Source organism: Dendropsophus ebraccatus, chromosome 4 (genome assembly GCF_027789765.1).
Source record: "Dendropsophus ebraccatus isolate aDenEbr1 chromosome 4, aDenEbr1.pat, whole genome shotgun sequence".
In the NCBI taxonomy this organism is placed as follows: Eukaryota; Metazoa; Chordata; class Amphibia; order Anura; family Hylidae; genus Dendropsophus; species Dendropsophus ebraccatus.
This window is the reverse complement of record NC_091457.1, coordinates 34,891,226-34,916,413: the sequence shown is the minus strand read 5'-3', so window position 1 is coordinate 34,916,413 and position 25,188 is coordinate 34,891,226. Positions and strand designations below refer to the sequence as shown.

At 43.4% G+C, this 25,188-nt stretch overlaps 1 protein-coding gene across 1 annotated transcript in view; it reads left to right on the top strand.

The window, feature by feature from the left end:
• The first annotated feature begins 12,284 nt into the window (after window positions 1–12,284).
• CDC42BPG (CDC42 binding protein kinase gamma) overlaps window positions 12,285–25,188 on the top strand; it is a 68,826-nt gene continuing 55,922 nt past the window's right edge. Inside the window, exon 1 of the mRNA XM_069965504.1 lies at window positions 12,285–13,012. Coding sequence (XP_069821605.1) covers window positions 12,835–13,012 — 178 coding nt within the window. The 5' untranslated portion in view covers window positions 12,285–12,834. The remainder of the gene's footprint in view (window positions 13,013–25,188) is intronic.

Below are 25,188 nucleotides of genomic sequence, written 5' to 3'. Positions count from 1 at the left end.
GGGAACAGGGCCAGGCCGCTTATCAACACACATTACAAAGTTATTACTATGGGCTCTATTCCACCGGACGATTATCGTTCAGATTATCGTTAAATCGTTCGAATCTAAACGATAATCGTTCGGTTGAAATGCAGTTAACGATTAACGACCGAGCGAAAAATCGTTGATCGCTTTATAAGACCTGGACCTATTTTTATCGTTGCTCGTTCGCAAAACGTTCGCAAATCGTTCGCATTGAATAAGACATCGTTCGGTCATTCGCAATAGATACGATTGCAATAGCGAATAAATAGCGAAGAAAAACAATCGCAATTACGATCATAAGTAACAATTATCGTTCCATGGAAATGACTGAACGTTTTCAGGTCTTTCGCAATAGCGGTCGTTTGAGATCGTTAATTGTTAACGATTATGCGAACGATAATCGTCCAGTGGAATAGGGCCCTTTGTAATGTGTGTTAATTAAAGGGGAACTCCGGATAAGAAAAACTTGTTTTCTATTAAAAGTACATTAAAAGTTATATAGAAGTGTCTATACAATGTATTACCATATCTGTACGGTTCTGCCACACTGGTAGCGGATAGACATCCAGGAAGTGAAAAAAAATGGCCTCTGTGCCAGTTTACATTGTCTCTTACTCCTTCTGCTATCCTCCCCTAGGACACAAATCTTCCATGCCTCTGTCTCACATTATGTGTGTTTGCTGATGATGCAAACAGGGGGCAGGGCATGATGTCACAGGAGGCTTGGCTGGATAACCCAATCCCCTGAGTAATTCACCATCTCTGTCCGGCCAGAAGCAGCTGCTGCCCCCAAACAAATAGATTTTTGGTAGTTTCAAAACTGGTATAGATAGGTAAGTAATGCTTTATGCTTCTGCAGAAGTTTCATTTTTTAACATCTACTTGGAGTTCCCCTTTAAGCAGAAAAAGTAAATGGCTGCACTACCCCTTTAAAGCTTTTTAAAGAGGAACTCCAGGTAGAGGGGGAAAATGAAACTTCTGCAGAAGCATAACGCATTACTTACCTATCTATCCCAGTTTTGAAACTATTATTTTGGGGGGTTTTGTTCTGTATTGTGTTTCTGTACTTCCTGGTTGAGCAGTTGTACACAGTACTACAGGTTCCAGAATGCAATGCTTTCCCTCAGCTGTTCATCACAGTCCTCCACCCTGCCCATTCCCCGCCCAAATCTGTTGCAGAACATCTAGGCTGTATTCACACATTGCAGTTTCATTGTGTTACTGAATTATTTGCAGTCAGTACTTTATCATGTCATTGTGGTCCCACACAGCACACTGTATTCTCTACCTGTAACACCACACAGCACACTGTATTCTCTACCTGTAACACCACACAGCACACTGTATTCTCTACCTGTAACACTGATATTGGAATAAAGTGAAGAAATTTTTAAATTTAATTTAATTTTTTTTTCTTTACATCCCCACACACATATTATGATCAAGCATCTTTTATCTTTGAGGTTCAGTCCCACAGGTGTTTTTGTCCAGATGAGATTGGCAGTGCCGACTCTGATCCTCTGTGTCTGTGGGGGATCCAGCCAAGCCTCCTGTGACATCATGCCCTGCCCCCTGTCTGCATCATCAGCCTGTGCTCAGCAAACACACACAATGTGAGACAGAGGCATGGAATCTTTGTCTCCAAAGGTGGGAGAGCAGTGGGAGCAGGAGACAATGTGGATTGGCACAGAGGCCATTTTTCTTCACTTCCTGGATTTCTATCAGCTACCAGTGTGGCAGAACCGTACAGATACGGTAATACATTGTATAGACACATCTATATAACTTTTAATGTACTTTTAATAGAAAACAAGTTTTCCTTATGTATGTGGAGTTCCCCTTCAAGTAACACTGATTACATCACATCCCTGTTGAGTTATGACATCCTATTTTTTACACAGATCGGATTGCGGATCTATGAAAAAAAACTTTGTGTAAATAACCTAATAGAAAGCAATGGGCTATAAAATTGTCCATGGTCATGGACAACTTCACGAAACATGTGAATGCAGCTTAAGGGTATGTGCACACTATGGAATTTGGGCGGAAATTCCAATCGGAGTCTGTGCGGCATTCTCCTCGAAATTGCAATATGAACAGCAGGTTTTCCACCAAACTGGTATCCCACCATAATGGTAAGGACTTTCCTTGGATGCAGGCAGCTGCTGGATTGTATGTTTTCATCTTGAATGCACATTTTGGGTACAGAAACAGTTACTAGCTTTCCACAACTATTGAAACAAAGTGGATAAACGTAGTACAGCTTGTTGGGATGTTACTTTAATATCTTTACCAAAAAATTCCACATATGGTTAATGTATTTGATGCCCTTCAATATACACCTCTTACCACACCCTGCACCTGTGTGCTGGAAAAATAAATTGTAAGACATACAACAGCAATGTAGGACAATGTTTATGTTATTGCCTTGCAGACATAGCCAATGGCTGCCCAGCACTGGGTGAAGCTTATGGCATGTGCTGCTGCTCTCCCTAAATAGTCAGGCAGGGGCTACCAAGGGCACCCATAAAAGAACACCCTTCTAGGGCACACTATTATGTAAAATGTTATATTCTCCTCAACATTTCATAGTGACTTTTTGGACTGGACCTAGACGTGGATTTCAAGTAAGTATAGCTTTGTTTTAAAGCATAATAACTAAAAAAGGAAAAATGTAAGTAAATTGCAAACATGCTCATTGATTTAGGTTTTAAACGTTATAAGGACAGTGCCCATTTAAAGCAGACAAAAAAAAACAACTTTTTTTCTTTTAATTGCTTTGCATTGCCATATTCTGACCTCTAAAACCTTTTTATTTTTGTCAAAAGATCTTGTTTTTCTTGCAAGGTGAGATTAATTTCCATTCTGGAATAGCTATAACTCTCTGTTAATTATACTCAGATTGATGCCATCTAAGAGAAGGTTATGTGACCAAACTCTGTACATCCTTGACATGTGACCACACTAGGAGTGGTTGTTAGAAAGTAGTGTTAACTCTAGCACAATCATCAGTTTTAGCAGCGTGGCAAGAAAAACATCAGTGCATACAAGTAAACTTACAACATGGTGGCACACTTTAAGACACTTTGCAAGAGATTCATTAGCCACACGAATACACGACATACACGACATAATTGTGCCCTATCCTGTGGATAGGGAACAAGTGAGCTTAAATTGTGAAGCCCCTCAAATACTAAAACCAAACCCATACGGACGCTTACTACATTCCTTAAAAACTGAACTTATACATGTCATCTGCATTGTCCAAACGTCAGCAGACTGGTGAGGAAAATACATACTTATTTTTTAACCACAATAGAGCAGAAGTTTCAGAACCGTTTATTACCAACCATATCATTAACCGTGGAATTTTAATCATCAGAATCCTAAATTCTATGATGTCCTATTATTATTATTATAAGTCGTGGATTAGCCAATAAACATGAGAGGAATGATTTATTATAAAACAGCAAAATATCTTATATAACTGTCCCCCACAGTTGACCCCACTATTTATAAAAGGAGAAATTACCTAATATAATTGGGTCATTTACAATCACCAATGCAAATTATAAACAAAGGGTTGACCTTAGGTGTGTGCACAATGCCACTGCATATATTGTTCTCATGTGTTATTGAGGTGTTTCATGGGTCTGAACTACTGTAAAGTCAGGGTAGCGTAAAAAGAACCTTTGGCCATTATCATCATTATCCATGTAGAACTGCAGCTCAATGACTGGCTTGTTTGTCTAGTGCTGTTCTGTCAGTCGATGCTAATAAGGATCTAGACTGTTTTTTTTGCAGAAATCAATAGTCCAGGTGATTTTAAGAAACTTTGTAATTGGGTTTATTAGCCAAATATGCCATTATCTGCATTTAAAAAGCCTTTTCCCAGACCACCACCCCCTTCCTCTTTTCCATCCACTGCAAAAAATCTGAAAATTGTGACTTTTTGCATCAGACGTACCCAGTCTGTTCTAGGGAGAGGGGAGGGGGGAGGAGGAAGGGAGGAGGGAGTTAGCCGGCAGCAGAAAGCAGATAACAGAGGATTACAGGCACAGAGCTGGGTGAACGCTGTAATCAGAGCTCAGAGAGGTCAGTGGTGACTGTCAGAGGAGATAGAGGGTGAGGTATTTGTAGATTAACTCTTTGTTGTCCTGTTTTGGTCTTTTATTTAGCTCTCTCCATAGGAGAACAATGAAGACAGGGGGGGGAGCTTCAAACTGCTTTTTCATGATAAAAATGCATTTTTCGGCTAATAAACCCAATTACAAAGTTTCTTAAAATCACCTGGACTATTGATTTCTGCAAACAAAAATTTCACGACAGTGACACTTTAACTCAGGCTCAAGTATAGGCTTCCAGGCTGTACCATGCTGCCAACAGCTCAGTCTATTGGCCAGAAGAGGCCTGTATTCATGGTTTATTCCTTTCATTATGGGGTAAGACATTATTATATTATTATGGGAGACATTTGGTGCTTACTTAGGGGGCACTGTGAGGGGGCACTGTGTGAGGTCTTATTAAAGGGGATTATTACTATGGGGGGGTACTGAAGGAGTGTTTTTACTTCATTGAGGCTTACTTAGAGGAGCACTAAGGTCACTTGTGTACCTAGTAGGAGACATCATTACTATGTGGAGACCACTCATGAGGCACTTTTACTAAGGGGGACTATTACTCAATTGCTTTGTGGGGCACAAACCATGTGGGTATCTGTTATCGTTTGGGGCACTCCTGTACAAGCATAGGTATAAGACCATTATTTTCTAAGTAAAGGTATAGTAATATTTGTACCTGAGATGGCACCAGTAACAGTAATTAGAAAGCAGCAGGATGGCACTATTAAGGGGGTGGGCAGGATAGGAAGTTTGTAAACAGGGTGACTACTTCCTGGGGCTTTTGGAGCGACAATGATTGTGTAACATCCATCAACCTCTCTTCAAGTAAACTTCGTAAAACAGCTGTTCAGGTTTGATAAGTGAAGCATAATGTAAAGTATATTTTAGAAACATAGGGTTTTTTTTTTTTGGTAAAAACCTTGTTGAAGGGGTATTTCAGCCTCAATAAATGAATCCCCTATCCTTATCCTGCATGAAAAACCCTAATGAGTAGTTCTGAGCAACACACCAGCTATTCCAATGGGAAAAACATGGTGGTCCTGTAAATATGGCCCATTAAGCTGAGGGCATAAAAGAATCCTATAAAACTGTGGACCAGCGGGATTCCAGCGTATAACTTTTTCTTCTGCGAGAAGCCAATGTATTTTATAGAGAAGTCAAAGTAATTTAATGTGATGACTAGAACTTTGGTATTTGGCCAACTCCTCCTCAGCTGCGAGCACTGACCTACTGACAGCAGCATTTCAGATTGCTTTCTTTCACTAGATCCCAGCTCAGCTGACTCAATTGATACACCCTGGTACAGGAAAAAATCCTGATCTCTCATAATTAAACAATGCTTTCATTAAATGAAGGGTGTGGGTGTAAGAGTTATCTGTAAACCTCTGACATCACTGGCCTTACAGAATGCCACTGTCATTGCTCCCCGGTCCAGCTGTCCCTCAGCCCCCCACCCCCATCAGCGATCCCAACAATGAGGTAGCACCCTCCTTTTAGTTATTTTACTGAACAACCTAAATATCTACATTGCTATCTCAGCTTGTTAGCATCTATCGATAGTAAGGGGTTTCAAGAAAAGGGATGCAGTCATCCCTAAAGTTAATGGCGTGTGCACCGCTTCCGAATGCTAAGGTCAGAGGCGTTCAGCAGCCCCATAGAGAATTAACATGAAACAGGTCATGGTGGTTGGTCAGACATGGTGAGCCTGACTGCACACCCGTTGTCGGGATCCCACCAGTCTAACCACCAAGGGTCAGCTTTTTATCCACTATCCTATGCATAGGTGATAATAAGCTGTGATAGGAATACCCTTTAAGGTAGTCACACACCTTCAAGAACTATGTTCAGCAGACAACCGTGTCTCCCAATGTCCCCATACATTCAAACATTTGGCCCATGCATTGTCAATTGAGAGAGAAGAGGTAAGCCTCTGCCAGACAGCTCTGGTGGCAGCTTATCTCTCTAAGAACAACAGGCATGAATAGCTGAAATTTGACATGCCACATCATGTCGGGAGAGAATCAAAAGCTCCCCATACACTCTGGACTGTCAGCTGGTCCCAATGAAGTTGGCAGGTTTGGACGACTTTTTACAAAAGTGTATGGGGACCTTTAAGGTTGTTTTAGTTGGTCATAGCACACCTGGCTTCTCTCACCCTTGGCAATCAGTTGTTATCCATTGAAACTGATGGCTATCTATGTAATGTTTGATCAAACTGGGTCTGCCAGAGTGAGAACGGCTTTTATAGAGGGGTTTGCCATTCTGCCATAAAGAGTGGGACATGAAGAGCATTACAGCATTAGCTTTCTTTACTTTGTATCCTGCCCTAGACACTAAACCAGAATATGCCCACTTACTCACACATACACCCACCAACTGTTATTTTTCAACATTTATAATGATCATTGGCCAGTCATTTATTAGATTTGTGCACCATCCAAGCAATCATTATTTAACGCACAATTGATGTAAATCTTACTCCTTGGATTAGGGCTAAGCAATGGGCTCAATTAGGTAACACAAGGCACACAATGTTGTATCCAAATCTGGAAACTAAATTTAAAAGATTAGCGTTACCCTCAAATAGTAATAAATATGACAACTAAATATTACCACCGTAGAGTGAATAAATAATAATACCATACTGTGACTGAAAAGTACCACTATAGTGTTACTACATAATACCACCATACAGTGACTGAATATACCACCATACAGTGACTGAATACTACTACTATACAGTGATTGAATAATACCACCATACTGTTACTGAATAACACCACCATATTATTACTACATAATACCACCATACTGTGACTGTATAATACTACATTATAGTAACTAAATAATACCACCATATTATTACTACATAATACCACCATACAGTGACTGAATAATACCGCCATACTGTGACTGAATAATACCATCATACTGTTACTTTATAATACCACCAAGCAGTGATTAAACTATACCACTACATTATTAAATAAAACCACCCTACAGTCACTGAATAATACTGCCTTAGGCCATGTTCATACTGCGTAACAGACCGGCCGTTCCATGACCAGGCCAGATCACGGAACGGCCAGTCTTTGAAATGATCATCCCCGCCGGTACTGCAGAACTGGCCGGATGATCTTTGCAATCGCAGAGTTCTGATGCGGGTGCATCCATGCGCGCCCGCATCAGAACTCTGCACTGCATGCTATAGAGCAAGCGTCCGGAGCCACTCACTCCACTGTGTGCTCTGACAGGGTTTTCTACGGCTGCTATTCAATAAATAGCGGCCGCAGAAAACTGACAAGTCAGTTTGCGGTGCCGCTAGGGATCCCGGTGGGACGTATACAATGTGTATACGCTCCAGCCAGATCCCGTAGACAGCAAGGTAACGTATATTTTTGTAATAATCACGCTCATTGTACAACGGCCGTGGTTTTACGAAAATATACGCTGTGTGAACATAGCCTTACTGTTACTTCATAATGCCACAATGCTGAGAATAAACAATACCAACATACTGTTACTAAATAATACCACTATACAGTGGCTCAATAACCATATTATTATCATAACAATATATTATCACCATATTATTACTACTCAATTTCATCATGATATGACTGAACAATACTATAATATTGTTACTAAATAATACCACCCTACTGAATAACTGAATTAAAGAACATTGCTGTTACTAAATAAAATCACATTCAGTGACTCAATAATACCACCATAATGTCACTACATACAACTTTTCTATTATAGCAACTTTGTGGCTTTATCAAATGGGCAAGATGTCACCCGAGTAGGCTCAGCCCTTAAAAAAAAAAAGCTCTATATGATTGATGAGCCTTTTGGTTCAGTTCTTGTGTACAGTTAAGCTGATCACTTTACTCATTGGAAGTTCTTCAAGGTGTTGTAACTTGAAGAAAGGAATGCTGCATGCTGTGGCACGGCCATGGTATATGTGCATGTTTTCTTTTTTCTAATATGTGGAGAGTGTAGTGTCACTTCAGTTTTGTATATTGTGCCTTTCAGTTGATTTAGGTCGAGTGACTTTCTGACGTCATTAGGAAAGATAATAATCTGCCACAAAGTTCATTCATTTGTGTCAATATAGGGACTGCTGATGTTCTGCTGTCTGGTCTGGGTTGCATTTGCTTAAAGGGGTATTCCCATCTTGTTATCCCCTTTACATAGGATGGGGGAAAACAAGCTGATCGCTGGTGGTCCAACGTCCACCGATCATGAGAACAGTATTGCAGTCATTCAATGAATGGAGCACTCCGCACACCTGCTCAGCCACCTGCACTCAATTAATTTTCTGAGGGGCCGCTGAATGCTTCTTGTGGGGCATTTGCGTCACCATTCTCAGGATGGTGGGGGTCTCAGTGGTCAGCTTTTTATCTCCCATACTATGCATAGAGGATAATAAGCTCAGATGGGAAAACCAATTTAAGGCCCTTATAAATATTAGAAAAAGGTCATCTCACTTTGCTGACGTTTGTAAGATCAGAGGATTGTCCAATGTCTATGGGGGCCTCCTAACTCTCCCCTGACAGTTGATGCTTTATGGATTTTGCTTAATCCTCTTGTCCTCAGAGAGACAAGTCAACCCCAGAGGAGTCTGACGTGGCTTACCCCATCTATCTCCATTCTGCAACACCACCGCACACACACACACACACACACTACCTCAGTATGTGAAATACCATAAGCATCTTTATGAATACAACACAGACCAACCTATATGTACATACTGGAATACCACATGACAGTGCCAATGCTGTTGAATATGACCATTGCCTCTCTTTCTGGCCTACCAGGTGAGTACAACTTTATTCTAATCTAAAACTCCAATGCTGGGCCCTGTGCCCATCTTTAACAAAGTGCATGTGATTTAACCTTGGTGCTTAAAGCAGGCGTCGCGCAATGCCTGCGCCGGGACCAGGGCCTGACGGGTTTACTAAGGGGTGTGCGCCTCTTAGTAAATCCGGACTGAGAAAAGGGGGTAGGGGCTTGTACACCAGTCTTCATAAATGTTCCCCTAAGTGATAGTACACTTAGACATTTAGGCGGACATTTATCAAAGGGTGTAAAATATAGATTGGTGTAAACTGCCCATAGCGACCAATCACAGCTCAGCTTTCAGCTCAGAAAAATGAAAGCTGAGCTGTAATTGGTTGTTGAGGACAGTTTACACCAGTCTATATTTTACACCCTTTGATAAATTTGGGCCTTAGTTTTGTCCTACAGTTCTCCTTTCTAAAGTTAAAGTGCATGTGAGAAACAGCTTGTGGCCCCTTGCGATCACTTCTGCTGTATGAGATGTGAACACGAGGACAGATACGGTGTGCTAACCTACGCTGGTTGCCGGACGCCTATCTGAACCTATTTAGATGCTGCCTCAGTTTTGCACTTGCTGAGGCAATTCATTGGAACCTCTGAGGAATGATTATAAAAACCCATGGCTAATAACACAAGGGTCTGTTCACACTGGGTCATACTTTCACCAGGTCAGTGGTGTAGTGTATTGCACCCCCTAACCCAGTAGTACACTAGTCCAATGGCTAACTTGTAACAGATTGCATTGGAAGGCCGCAGTCACCCTGTGAACACCTTGTATATTGCAGTAATAATACACTTGCTATAAATAATAGAGTCCTGAGAGGAGAGCTGCCAGCACTGTCCCTTGTGTCCTTGTGTTACATTAGCTTCCCTTTAGTATTATGCTGCCATAGAGCCCTGAGCTCAGACAGGCACATACACAGGCTGCTAACATGGTCTGCGGTGGGCTACTCTGGTACTGTGGCTCACTATATTACCAGCATAGGACACTGTGTAATGGATGGACTCCCGTATGTGACCACACTCCCTGCTCCTGTACTGTACTAAGCGGCAGTGTATACAGTGTGTGCATCACTGCTCGCTTTACATTCACAGACTGGTTGCGAGAGTAATAGACAGTATCACAGTATATACAGGAAGGGGGTGGATTGTGTCTAATAATGGGGCAACATTTCCTAGACTCAGTGACATAAGAGGTACATGGCCGTCCCCTCCATCCTACTCTTACACAAGAATGTTGCACCCAAGGACAACTGCCCTTGTGGCCCACCCGCAGTACACCAAGTCTCCCCACTGTTTCTGCTGAGCTGTTCTGCCTCCATTCACACATACAGGGTCTGCGACAGATTTGAAGCTGTGTTCACTCATTTAGTTAGGGGCCATTCACACATCCGCAATATATTGTCTGTGCATGGACTGTATACTGCAGAGCAGACCTCAGAACTCCCGACACCATGATTCATTATGATGCCGGGTGCACCAGAAGTTTAAATATTCGGGCTTCTATTCTGACACAGCATGTCAGGACAGTACTACAAACAATTTCACACTATAAGGTTCATACATCCTTAGTGCATCCCTTTCCCCCGGACCGCACTAGGAAGGTGCATCAGTAGTGCTCCGTGCTTTACAAAACACTACAGTGAGATAGTGATCCATGCCACAAATCCCTGCTCACACTACAACATGTGTTTTTTTTGTGGCACGGAGTGCGGCCCCGTACACACATGTGAACGAGGCTATTGGAATGCATTAGTCCCATGTTCTGTGTAATAAAATTCATAATAATAACTTACCCGTAAGTGAAGTGCCCTGAGAAGAAGGGAGTTGAAATGGCCAAAAGTGCCCAGTGGTTGGCATAACATGGGCATAAGTGAAAACACAAAATTCGGATAAATAAAAAATAAAAAAATAGACTCTGGGCGACTGATTTCACACTGACAGCACACAGAGAGGGATGCCCCGCATCACACCCAGAAGAGTCCAGCCTGGCCCAAAGTGGTTCTGGGTGTAAAAACTGGCATTTAAGTGGGCAAATGGGCATTTTTTTTTCCTGATATGAATAAGTAACTGGTGTTTTCAAAGAGTTAAATAAATTTGGGCCACTGTTTTGCCCACTTTCATGCCAGCTAGTTTTTACCCCCAGAACCACTATGGGCCAGGCTGGACTCTTTTGGGTTTGAAGTGGGCATCCCTCTCTGTGTGTTGGCAGTGTGACATCAGTGGCCCAAAGGGGTGAGATCTCACTTATCTCAGGCACGATGAGTGATGTCTCCGGAGTTCAGGCACAAAGCGACTCTGCCATGAATAGTAGTCCAATGGATACATTGAAATTACGTAAAAACCAACACGTTTCGAGGTGAAACCTCTTCATCAGATCATTACAAACATGTCTGCATGTCGGATATTTATGTCGGAAGACGCGAGATGCATCCGACATGCAGACATGTTTGTAATGATCTGATGAAGAGGTTTCACCTCGCAGAGTCGCTCTGCGCCTGAACTCCGGAGACATCACTCATCGTGCCTCAGAGAAGTGAGATCTCATCCCATTGTTTCTCCCGAATTGTTCGGACTCCTGGACGGGCAGCGGGCAAAAAGGTTGTAAAATTCAAGCATCTGGCGGTGTGGCGCTCGGAGCACTGCCGCATAAGGTGAACAATACTTAATTCTAGCCCCTTTAAGTGCATCATTACGTTATGTGCGCCGGGCGCTGTCTCTTTCTTCTATCAGTGGTCCAAAGTATATATATTTTTTTAATCACAATTTTCTGTTTTTACTTTGATGCCCATTTTTGTGCCAACCACCGGCTACCTTTAACCATTTATAACCCTATTCCCCTCAGGACACCTCTCTTACAGGTAAGTTAGGATTATTACACATTTTCTGTGAGAATAATGATGATGATCATTGTTATTCCAGAGAACCACCCAGTACAGCGGTCAGGGCTGCTGCAGCACCGCTTTATGTCAGAGAAGGGGTCAGCAGCAGTCCCCCGCACGGTCTCAGGCACTGTGTAGAGATCGGTGAGAGTCCTAGAGATCGGACCCCATTGTCATCGTAAAATAATAGCCTAGAGATATCCGATCTTTCCTCCCGGACCATAGCAGTGCACGAGCTGGTTTCTACCCACGTGACTCTACAGAGAACTTGTAAAACTGTAAGGACCTTGTGCTGTCAATCATACAAGGGGGCGTGGCCTTCAGGTGAGCGCCGGGAGGCGTGGGAGCGCTGCCTGTAGCCACGCCCCTCCCGTGTGCTGGGCGTGGCCCGGACAGGTGAGGGAAGGAGAGAGCCGATTGCAACAATTACAGGAAGAGCTCAGGCTGCGCCAGGACGGAGATGAGCACTGAGCGCACTGTGTGCACTGCACCTAGGCTATAGGCAGGCTGGACGGCACTGAGGTGGGTGACCCTCATAGTCAGTGTGTGTGACAGCCATGGCACTGCCGTGTGACACTACTACTGCTGCAGGGTGTCACTGTGTGACCTGCCAGTGTGCATGACAGTGGAAGGTGACAGCACGCTCACACTATGGTGGCATGCTTCACACTATCCCTATGACCTGAGTGTGAGAGTCCAGACCAATGTCAGGATATAGCAGCAGCACATTGTAGCTGTATTGTCTATGGGTGTCCTACACCATCAGCCTTCCATTGTGCACAATAAGGCAACTGGGGCCTGATCCCCATAAGACTGGTAGCATTCAAGGAACTTTCCTTTAAGACTGGGTGAGGAATCCGGAGAAAGTTTGGACATGTTGTAATTTGTTTGTCAAACTCAACTGGAACGTCTCCCGATTCTTCTTATCCACAAACGGGTGAAGAAGACGACGACTCAAGATGTCTGTAGAGAAGAGACTGAAGAAGCTGGAGGAGCTGGTCCTCAAAGGCCCCTATGGATGTGACAGCGAGTCCCTGAGCGTGGAGACCCTTCTGGACACGCTGATCTGTCTGTGTCAGGAATGTAATGTTCCGGCCCTCCGACGGGACAAGAATGTGACAGAATTCCTGGCCTGGGGTAAGAGACTGCTAAACACCCAAACTTTACTGACTATGTGGATGATATGATATATGCTGCTGTCTGAGACCATCATAGGGTTACATGGCGGCTAAGGTGGCAAGGATCGCCATGTTGTGCTCCGTGAATATGGTGCATAGTAGCTAATGTAGGTGAAGGGGTCCGCAAGTGGCTGCAACCTAAATATCACCAGAAACCCATTCAGGATGGATTTGTGGTGGTTGTTGTTGTGACCCAATCTACTTACGTGCAATGCAGAATGATTTCTTAGCACAACGTGGCGATTCTAGGCCACACAACCTGTGTCGCAGTCAGAGTCGCCATGTAGCCCTAGTCTGAGATGAAACTTGTCTAATGTATATGGTGGCCTTGTGACTTTCCCTCAGTGGCACATATCAGGGTGTGTTGTTTAACATGGCTGATCCTTTTGTTCTCAGAAGAGATAAGCTGCCCCCAGGGGTCTCTGACAGCAGCTTTCTCCCTTCTACTCATTCAGGACATCAGTATACCAATGAAGAGCAATATCTTTAGCAGCAGACAGGTCACAGGTGGTAAGGTTCTGTGCGCACAGCTTGAGCCATATATTTGATGTATACATTGGGAAAAGCTTCTGACATATATATTAAACATATCCATAGTGCTCCTCTAACCCAATAAGCCCATATAGGAAAGTATGGCGGACCTTGGCTTCCTATATTGTGGACCCCTGCAAGATAAAGTTTACTTTCTCACCCTATAAGCTGCAAGGACACATGTCATGGATGGCATCAGTTTTTCACTGGTGTCTTGATGATTTCAGTTTGCTTGGCTTAAAGGAGAAGTCACCAGCAGGGAAGTAAAAAGTCACTATGGGCAAGGGGTGGGGGTGGGGGAATAAAAAAACAAGTTATAGTCACCATGTCCGGGTGCCCGCACAGAACCACATCCCGCTCCTGGACCCTGCCGGCTGTCTTCTGAGCTCCCTGCCGGCTACGTCACCCCCCGGCTTACTGATGCCCCGCTCAGCCAATCAGAGACTGAGACTGGTCACCACTGCAATCACTGATTGGCTGAGCCGGCTAAATCCCACACGTCTGTGACGTAGAACTCGGGCCGTCACGTACCCGGAACTGGGGAGGGGATGACAGCCAGTGGGGTCCGGGACCTCTGTGATGCAGTGGCAGCATGGGCACTGAGATCGGTAGTGTCTTATTCCCCCCCCCCCCCACACACACTCAGACACACGTGGACTTGTTCCTTTAACGGAGAAGTCTGGTGAAAATTTTTATTAAAGTAAATACCTATAAAGTGTTTTTTTCCCTGCACTTACTACTGCATCAAGGCTTCATGTCCTGGATAAAATGGTGATGTCATGATCCGACTCCCAGAGCTGTGTGTGCTGTGGCTGCTGGAGAGGATGATGGCAGAGGGATGCTCAGTGTCCCCCCAGTGCCTTGTGTCCCTCAGTGTCCCCCTGCCATCATCCTCTCCAGCAGCCACAGCCTGCACAGCTCTGGGAGTTGGGTCGTGACATCACCATGTTATCCAGGAAGTGAAGCCTTGATGCAGTAGTAAGTGCAGGGAAAAAAAGCACTTCCCGTAATAAGTCTATATTGGTGATTTGTATAACTTTTGGGGGGCAACACAATACTTTACAAAAATTTTTTGCTGGTCTTCTCCTTTAAGTTGAATTCCACGCATTGACTGTTGGAAAAGATGATGTATGATGATGATGATAGCTTTATCATCCAGTCTGTCACCCCCCCCCCCCCCCCCCCATACCATAGCAGACAAGCACTGCATAAGTTTGGACTCAACCTAACTCCTGGCCACTAATATATGCGGTGGGAATTTTTAAGTATACTTTGGTCTGGAATAGGGGAACACGGCAGATAATTCCTCCATGTAATAATGCCTTTAGTGAGTATTTCCATGATAAACACCTTTGCACCCTTACATTGCAGCAGGGACTCCTCAATGGCTGCCATTTGTCTGTCTTGTTGATACATTTTTAAAATCTAAAAGTTGCTTGTGAATACAGCTTGATGTAATGCTATGGGAGGTAACTGTCTGTAGTGTGATATTTGCCATCATGGCATATGCTGGCTGAGTAGTACAAAGCAGCTTCACACCTGTTACACTGCATGTAGCTTGGCGGCCATGCTGCTTTTTTAGTGATGCTGCGTCATGTAGTGTCATCGTTCTTTTCAATACAGTTGTAGTTCATTTTGCATTTGCATCTGGAGCAAACTAAGACTCTGTTGGCTTATGCGTTGCAGATTCTGTCACTTAGTGTAGTATGCAATACGCGTTCTTTCAGAAGAACCCAACAAACCCTGTTAAAAATCATTGGGGCCACTGATGTATCTCATACGGCAAATATTATGCTCATTATAATTTTTTATTTTTTTGCTGCTATGATGAAGCTGGAAGGTATAATTGATGATCCAGGTGTGATCACTGCAGAAAACAGGCGGAAATTTCAAGCAGAATCCCCGCTGCTTACTCCGCTCTAAATTCTGCCTGCTTTAATGTTATGTATAGGGCGCCTCCACTCTCTGCTGAGAGAATTGACTTGTCAATTCCTTCAGCGGAGAGCAGAGGCGCCCTATACATAACATTGAGGCAGTGAGGCAGGTGGAATTCTGAGCAGAGTCAGCATTGGGGATTCTACTTGGAATTTTAGCCTGTTTTCTGCAGTGTGAATGGGCCCTTAGAATATATATTCACACATACCGTATAGCAGCGGATTTCACACTTTGAGGTCTGCAGTGAAATCCGCTGCGTTACTCTGTACTGTTATGGCCTCTGGGCTCTAATTTCTCAGAGTGGGTTTTCATTCCGCTGCGAGAATGTAGCCACAGCCTTCTTAACTTACATAACCTGCCCATGCACCAGCTTGCCTCTCCGGCTCCCGGGTCACTGATGTTCCACTCGGCCAATCAGTGTGTTGTCCTGCCGCAGTCACTGACTGGCCGAGCAAGACTGCAGTGACCCGGGAGCTGTAGAAGCAAGCTGGAGTGCTAAGTTAAGCAATCCGTACAGAGTATCGTAACGCATACGCGTAAAGGCACCCTTAGGAGAGATTCACATGGGGCGAATATGCTGCGAATTGTCCATCTGGATTACTGGGCTGCTGGGAGCTCTGCAATGGTAAATCCATTCCGGTAATCCATATGCCTTAGATTTTAGTGCAGAATCTCATCCAGATTGCTGGCACTGTTATAGGCAGTGGGTGTTCTGCCGATGTAACATGCCTACACTGTGTGAACATCTATTGGCATCTCGTCCAAATTCTGCAGGCGTTCTTTGTAGCGTGGACTAGATGTGAACATTCACCAGTATTATCATAATTCTAAATGTATATTCACACTAGATTGCTTTTACCAGTGCAGACGTGGACGTTGCTTTGCTAAGTTTCTCGAGGCTATGCGGAAGAATGTTCTAAGGAGCCAAAACATTATTTCTACTTGTTCAGCATTAAAATAGCTGTCATTGCTGCAGCGATAAGACCTATTGGTATGTAGAAGTCGTCCACGGATGAGCGCTGTAGTTTGTCTATTGCTGCTGTGTACAGTAAATCTGCAGCAGGTAAATAGAAAAGTATTGTTTCCTGCGATGCCTCGGCTTATTAGGGGTAAATCAAAGCAGCCGGTAGGGTGTGACATCTCGTCAGGCTGTGACATCACTGTCGCCCAACCTGTCCCCGACCACAGTTTGGTATCGGTATTTATGAAATTCTCAGGGTTCAGACTGGTCGGTCTGGCTTTCTCTATATCTTGCAGTTACCTGTTGCTGGCGTTTGATCTTATAATACGGAGGTCTCCATCTTAAGGCTCACTACCTCACCTAATCTGAGGCAGGTACTACTAGCTCAGTATGTTGGTGTTCATAAAGAGTTAAGCAAAGTGTGTGGAGGAGGAGGAGGATTCTGGTTCATATATAGTTACTCTATTGTAAAAGCTCGGTTGTAAATAAATTCATTCATTCATGATCTACATCAGCTTGACACTAAATACATGAGCTGGCGGTTTGGGGACAGTTCGTTTCGGCTGTTCTCATCATATTTATGACACCTGGACATGCCCATAGGCTATCATTAGACCCATGCTGCACTATATACACACAGACGTCATTCACCCAATGGAGACCATAAGGCTGTGTTCACATGGTCAGTATTTTTAGCCGAAGAAGTGACACAGCAGAAAACTACAAAAAAAAATTTGCACTTCTGGTTTTGGCTAAAGATCATAACCAAAATATAGATCAGTATCCTATACACTGGTATAATGTGGACAATACTTCTAATATAAGTATTCCTATAGCTGAAGGTTTAGATATGGTGGTAACAGAGATGAGCTCCTCTTGAGCGTCAGTCCGATTGTGGAGCATTTGAATACCGGTGGCTGAAAAAGTTGGATGCAGTCCTTGATAGTCCTGGAAATCATGGATACAGCCTATAGTCTATGCCTGTATTCATGTTTTACAGGACTCCTAAGGGCTGCATCCAACTTCTCAGCCACCGGTATTCAAACGACGAATGATCGGGCTCTAGCGGGCTTGAGTTGCGCTCGTCTTTAATGTTAAGACCCAAAAATGAACTTATTCATAAAAGGGAATCCCTCTGATGATGATGATGATCCTGCCAAGAAAAAGAAAACCTCACTCAGTGACGTAAGTGAAGGAAGTGCCAAAATATGCAAGTATATAGGCAAAGGAGGATTTACCCTCTGTGTTTTTATGTGATCTTGCATATCTATTTGCAGTGTTTTTACATGGGGGTTATGGAAAGTCACATGCTGTAAAATTTGGCAGGTTGGCTGGCCTAAATCTTACAGGAGCTCAGCAGTAGCATATCTGTTTTTTTTTTAAAGTTGCAAATGATGAATCGCATGTAACTTGTAAACCATGTAAACGCTCCCCCACACAAACTGTGCAAACAGAAAACCTACAGCGTAAATACTTACATATATTCTGTGCAGGGACTTATGATGCCGTATCCAACAAACCCGGGCAATTACCTTGAAAAATTGTGGAACACATTGGGTGGTGCTCTAAATTTGCACATGAAATGTAAAGCCTAAGGTCAGTTTTACGGTAGCATAAGACGGATATGGTCGGATTAGAATTTGTGACAATAATACAAAGGCATTTTTGTGTTCATAATACACCACCTTAAAACTAGCCGTGGGCTGGGTCAGGAAGTTTGCAATTTGCTCAAAAAAAATAAAATAAAAATCTGCTCTGGGATCAGTTACATCCGATGAGAGCGCTGAATCAATAAAACGGTCAGCCACTGTGTGGTTAGATTAGCACACATCAAACTGCAGGAAAATCTGCACTAAATAATGCTGCATTTAGGGCAGATTTCACTGTTTATCAAAGATCAGCTGATGGATTAAAAAATAAATAAATAAATACTCCTCGTACCTTCAGTACCCCACGCTTTCCCCATCACTGATTTAAGGCTGGGTTCATAAAACATTTTGCCCAATGTGTTTTGCAGATCTGATAATGGGTTTTATTGGGGCTTCTATTTTGGTTGGAAGAGTCTGTGTCCATTTGATGCGTTTCCATCACAATCTGTTTTTTTCTGCTCAGGGTACTATTACACAGAACGATAATCGGCTGAATGGGCCCTATGCGGCCAATTATCATTTTGTGTAATAAAGACAATGGTCAGCTGATGATCGTTGTCATAGGTTCTGACCTATAATCGTCGGGCACCGACTGTGCACCGCTACATGTAATAGCGGTGCGTGGCTGACGATATGCAAAGAGGAATACATACCTATCCAGGTCGCAGGGCTCCTCTTCCTCTGTGCTTCTCCCCGGGTCCCGCGCGCTGCAGCTTCAGAGCGGCCTGTCCCTGCAGCCCTTGGTAAACGATTATTGGGCCGTGTAATAGGCCCAGTAAACAAGCGCCGATCTAGCAGATCGGAGCTCGTTTACAGGTATTACCGGGCCCCCATCGGCCCACGTAATACAATCCTCAGTCTTTGTGACAGATTGGATGTAAAATGCAAAGCTTAACAGGTGGCATAGTATGGCTCTGTTATATTTTTAAAAATGTACAGTAAAAACATGCAAACAACATGCAAATAGTGGCGTTACAATAGAGTCCAATTCACTGTGGGAAATACAATTTTAGTAATAATTCTGATTATACAATAATAATTCTTTGATATACCTTCTTTTGATTCCTGAGCTCCCTTGAGTTACAATTGGTTTGTACATGGAATCCTAAATTTTTCTACTTTGGTTCTCAAGTTTACCTCTCCAAGAAGAAGAAAAAAAAAAAAGTCGGTTTCTGCTGCCTGTCCTTCAAGTGCTGTGACAGAGCTTGTTTTTCAGGTAGAACATGTCCATGCAAAACCCAGGAGAATGTGCACTTCTCTAACCAACTTCTTGAGGCCCTACTGAAAAATGTTTTGGATTTACGACTGCGTGACTTTGCAGATCAGATGCATGTAAATAGGCTCTTACCATCTGATCCTCATAATACCATCGCAACTGTAAGGCAGGGTTCACATGGAAAGTACACTGCAAACACACACACAGTTTAGCGCAGATTTCTCCAGTTTTTCGGCAAGTACACGATATACGTGCGATATATGTCCTTCAACGGTATTTGCCGGGAAGTGTTTAGCTGTGTTTCAGGTTCCACTGCTGACCCTCATAGGTCAAGTAGAAACATAGGGGCACATTTAGAAACCTAGAATATTGTCGGCAGAAAAAGACCACTGGGTCCATCTAGTCTGCCCTTTTAGTATTTATCAATGTGCGCCCCTGGCATACGCCACGGCAAAGGTACAGATTTTTGTCTTTTTGGTGCCATATGCCAGGTGTAAGCCCCAATTGTCAGATGCGCCTAATATATCGTGGTTATTCCTGGGAAAGCTTCTTTATAAAGATTTGGGGAAGGGTGGTTTACCAAGACCAAGGAATTTCTCCCTGCTGTTCACTTTGGCAGACTTAAAGTGATATTGTCACCCCCTTACTCTTTGTGCGGTTCTCCGCACTATCCACAAGCTTAGATACTGCGCATTCAATATATACCTGTATAACACTTGTCTATGTCTTCTTCTAGCTCTAAAATCGCTTCATTTCATCAGTGGACAGTGTCACCCAGGCAGGGCTTCATGACAGTTGGGCACTCTCTCTCCAGCCAGGAGATGGGACCCAGCTGCTATGGAGCCCCACACTGTAATGGTGCGTTTACAAAGAGAGATTCATCTGACAGATCTTTGAAGCCAAAGCCAGGAACAGACTGTAAACAGAGAACAGGTCATAAAGGAAAGACTGAGATTTTTCCTCTTTTCAAATCCATTCCTGGCTTTGGCTTCAAAAATCTGTCAGATAAATCTCTCTGTTTAAACACACCCTAAGGGTCCATTTACACAGATTATCTGACAGATTATCTGCCAAAGTATTGAAGCCAAAGCCAGAAATGGTTTTAAAAAGAGAAGAAATCTCAGGCTTTCCTTTATGACCTGATCTGTTTATGGTCTGTTTCTGGCTTTGGCTTCAAATCTTTGGCAGATAATCTGTCAGATAATCTTTCTGTGTAAATGGACCCTTAACCGATAAAATTAAGTGAGAGTTAGGGTCCATTTACACAGAAAGATTATCTGACAGACTATCTGCCAAAGATTTGAAGCCAAAGCCAGAAAGACTATACATAGAAAACAGGTCATAAAGGAAAGCCTGAGATTTCTCCTTGTTTCAATTACATTCCTGGCTTTGGCTTCAAATCTTTTGCAGATAATCTGTCAGATAATCTTTCTGTGTAAATGGACCCTAATGCTAAGTTTACACTGAGCGATAATTGGCCCGATCGCACGATTAACGATTTCGAAGTAACAATTTTTTGTTTTATAACGATCAGCGCTTAGACGGTACGATATTGTACGGAAAAATCGTTTTGCGATCGCGCGCTCGCAGCCCGGCCCCCTGCTCATTCGCAGCCCGGCCCCACGGTCAACCGCAGCCTCCTGCGCCGCTCCGATCGCCACCCCCCGCCGCTCCGATCGCCACCCCCGCCGCTCCGATCGCCACCCCTGCCGCTCCGATCGCCCTGCCGCCGCTCCGATCGCCCCCCACCCCGGCCACGAGCATACGTTACCTGCTCCGCATCGCAGGTCTTCGACATCCCCGGCTCCCCTCTTCAGTGCACTGATTGGCTGAAGAGGGGAGCCGTTTGAAATTCCCGGCTCCCTTCTTCAGCCAAACGGCTCCCCTCTTCAGCCAATCAGTGCACTGAAGAGGGGAGCCGGGGATGTCGAAGACCTGCGATGCGGAGCAGGTAACGTATGGTCGCAGCGGGGACGATCTGAGCATCGTCGGGGGTGGCGATCAGAGCGGCGGCGGGGGTGGAGATCGAGCCGGCGCAGGGGGCTGCGGATGAGCGGGCGGGGCTGCGGGCGGCGCGCGGCCGGACTATACCGCGACGACTGTTTACACGGAACGATCAGCGAATTTATCAGACGATTTAAGAACATGTTAAAAGATCAAAATGAACGATTTTTCGATCGTTCGCCGCGTTTACACGTACGATTATCGTTCAAATTCGATCGTTATTGCGAAAATTCGCCTGATCGTTCCGTGTAAACGTAGCATTAGTGGGGTGAGCGTATCTCTTTAATTATCAAGATACACCGACCCCTTAATAATTCTGCTCCTGTGCATAACGGCACCATGCACCACACAGGGAAATCCACACCAGCACAGATTTCCGCCAGGGTACAGGCATAAAGCTTGAACACGCTGCATTTCAGGTGTTGTAAATCAACCAAAAAGTTGCAAAAATGTGAACTTTTACATGTTAAAGCAGGCATAAATAGATGATAAATTCCCGCCATGGCGTCTCAGGAAACTGTTCAAGTTGCTGTCGTCTAGACAAGGCTTTTGCTAGTAGTGTCCACTACTGTACCTCGATGGTTGTCACCACTAGGCATTCACCTTGCTAGGGAGGTTGCGGTGGTGTGAACCAACAGCTGGAGGGAATTGTTCATTGTGAGGTCCTCTCCTCCTCATGCATGACTGTGTGCAGAAGAATTAGTGAATAAAAATAGAAGGTTTAGAAAAAATAGCTATAAACTACAACTATTACTATTACTTTAAATGTCCGCTGGTAGTTAAAAAAAAAAAGGGTGGGGGTGGGTTGTTACAGGATCGGGGAGCCAGGCCTGAACACACAGCCTAGCGGAGTCACAATGATTACTACAATTAGCGGGTGTTACGTACCTGGACTTTTGCTATTTTTAGCATTAACTAGTTCCTGCCATTAAAACACCAGTAAAACCATTACAACTATGTTTATGGAAAACTAGGTTGCAATGTGTGGCTGGAAAACTAGGTTGTAACAAGTCAGTTTCTGTGTTCTTTCAGAAAACCTATCACTTAAAAAAAAAAAAGCAGTTCAATCTACAGCCAGTAGGTTATATAGCCAAACAGATTGGAAAAGAACATGTTGTTTGGCTGTGTGATAGCCTCTTCTGTAGTAATGTGCATTCACATGCCAGTCACTACATAGGACCACCCATTGGACTCCTATGCCTACAAGAACAAATGTTTAGAACGGTAAATCAATCTTTATCCCCAGTACCATGTATCAGTTCACTCTGATCCTACAGCCCTGTAATATGTTTATTGCAGAATGAATGCATTATAAATGTCATCGGTTCTTTTTAGGAGCTCTCTGGTACCCTGGTAGGGGTTGTCCTTATCGCTAGTATTGGTGCTGATCCAGATATATAAGGTGTGTGTGTGTGTGTGTGTGTGTGTGTGTGTGTGTGTGTGTGTATACATACATACATACATACATACATACAGTGGTGCCTTGTATTTTGAGCATAATTTGTTCCGGGTCCGTGCTTGTAATCCAAATCCACTCTTAAACTAAAGCAAATTTTCCCATACGAAATCACGAATTCTGATATGCAGACAATTGGTTCCACACCCCAAAAATAATGATTTTTATTCTGAAAAACATGTAGAACAGATGAAACAAACATTTAGAAACAGCTGAATATGTGAAATTATAAGTTACTGTACAGTATAGCAATCAGCATGTGGAGTATAATGTATAGTAAGTGCATAAACCTTAAACAGCAGCACTTTGTAGATGCAGGATGGAACTGCCGATCTCCATAATGCAGTAGTGTAGTAAAACATGCTAGAATAGAGAAGCAGGGCTGCTGTCAAAGGCCTGTGTGGTCACATGACAGCAATAGAGAAGGGGTGTGTGTTCAGCATGGACCAATTAGGAAGTGAGAATCACAGAGGTGTGCAGGAGGACAGAGACTATTCTATACAGCAATGTGAATGGCTGAGTGTAAGTGCCACATTATAGCAGCAAGGTGTATAGCTGAGTGTAAGTGCAGTCACATTACAGCAGGAATGGAGAGGATGGAAAAAAAAAACAAGGGCTGACAGAGACTGCAGGGAGCGTGAAGGAATGAGCAGGACAGATGTGGGCACATACATGCAGCACTCTCTGTCCGTGGAGAGAGGGGTTACAGCTATAATAAGATTACCTCCACAGTCCCTTCCCCTCCCCCTTTCATCCAGGGAGCACTTAAACCAAAGCAATGCTCTTAGGGTGCGTTCACATGTACAGGATCTGCAGCAGATTTGATGGTTCAGAACTGATTTTCTTTGAATCTGCAGCTTCAAATCTGCGCCATCAAATCTGCTGCAGATCCTGTACGTGTGAAGGCACCCTAAGGGTGCGTTCACACCTACAGGATCTGCAGCAGATTTGATGCCAAGTTCAGTTATTTAAATGAAATCTGCTGCAGAAAATCAGCTGCAGATCTTGTAGGTGTGAACGCACCATTAAACTAAGTTGCTCTTGCAAAACGCTATTAATCTAACTTACTCTTAAACCAAGATACCTCTGTTTGTGTGTATATGTGTATATATATATATATATATATATATATATATATATATATATATATATATATATATATATATATAATATTTATTTTATCCTTTGTACAGAATGTGGTAAGGGTTACAGTGTGATTTCTGGTGGTCTGACTCCTTCACTCATACTCATCATGGATACATTTTTGGCTATTGCCACAGCACAACCCCAATCCCATTATACTCCTTACAACAGTTGTGTAGAGTGCAGTAAGCCAATATCCCCTTCAGGGATCCACATTACACCAGGAAGCCTCAGTGTGGCTCTGGGTAGATCTGATGCTCCGCACACGTTGTGGGTGTTTTCAGACATGCCGGTTATGCTTTAGCTTATAATTAGTGGTGTCCTTGTTTGCAGATCACTTGTTAGGAGTTTTTCCAGCAGTAGACGCTGCTTATTAAACATCAATTAGCATGCAAACCGGTTTAATGACACGTCTGTGTATAAGGATCTTTTTACCGAGTATATAAACGTATACATGGGTGTATACCCCTGCACATATGTGGTCTGTTTACTACTCCCCATGTAGTTATGGGGGTAAAAGTCACCTCTTCCCATGTTGTCTATTGGTCACTTACCTGCCTGGTGTTTATAGCTTAGCTGCTCTTTGGACAAGCTAGGCATACACCTAAAGAGGTACTTAAGCACTTTAAAGGGGATGTGAAGACCACATTTTCTTTTACTGATTAGAATCGGATAATAAAACTTGTTCTTTTATTCTAATCTGTTTCTATTTTCTGACTGTAATTTTTTAAATATCACTTTTTGTACATTGTTATGGGGGCTGCTATCTTGCCCGAGCTATTTTAACAGCACTCAGTGACATGCTTTACAGCTAGACTCATGGACATAGAGGAAAACAGAGTCTGTCCCTTTGAGCTGAATGTAAAACATTACTTGTCATGCTCTGTGACCTTAGAAGAAGAAATTCTACAGGGAACTTCTATTGTCTCCTCGATCTACTGGTATCACATGATGCTGTAATGCTCTACCGATCGCTTTACAGCAGCCTCCTCTTATCACCACAGACACAACAGGAAGTCTCCGCTTAGTTTTAGCCCCAGTGGTGAGAATGAAAACTGCAAAGTATCAGGATTATTTTATAATATAGATAGAAAAATGGAAAATTTAGAAAAAAAGTTGCCAAAAATTCTTAAAAAATATAAATAACATAAGTCATTTTCTGATGACACAATGCCTTTAAGATGTAATTCTGCCTTTTTATACAACGTAATTAACAACATTTTCTTACCTCACCTCATTC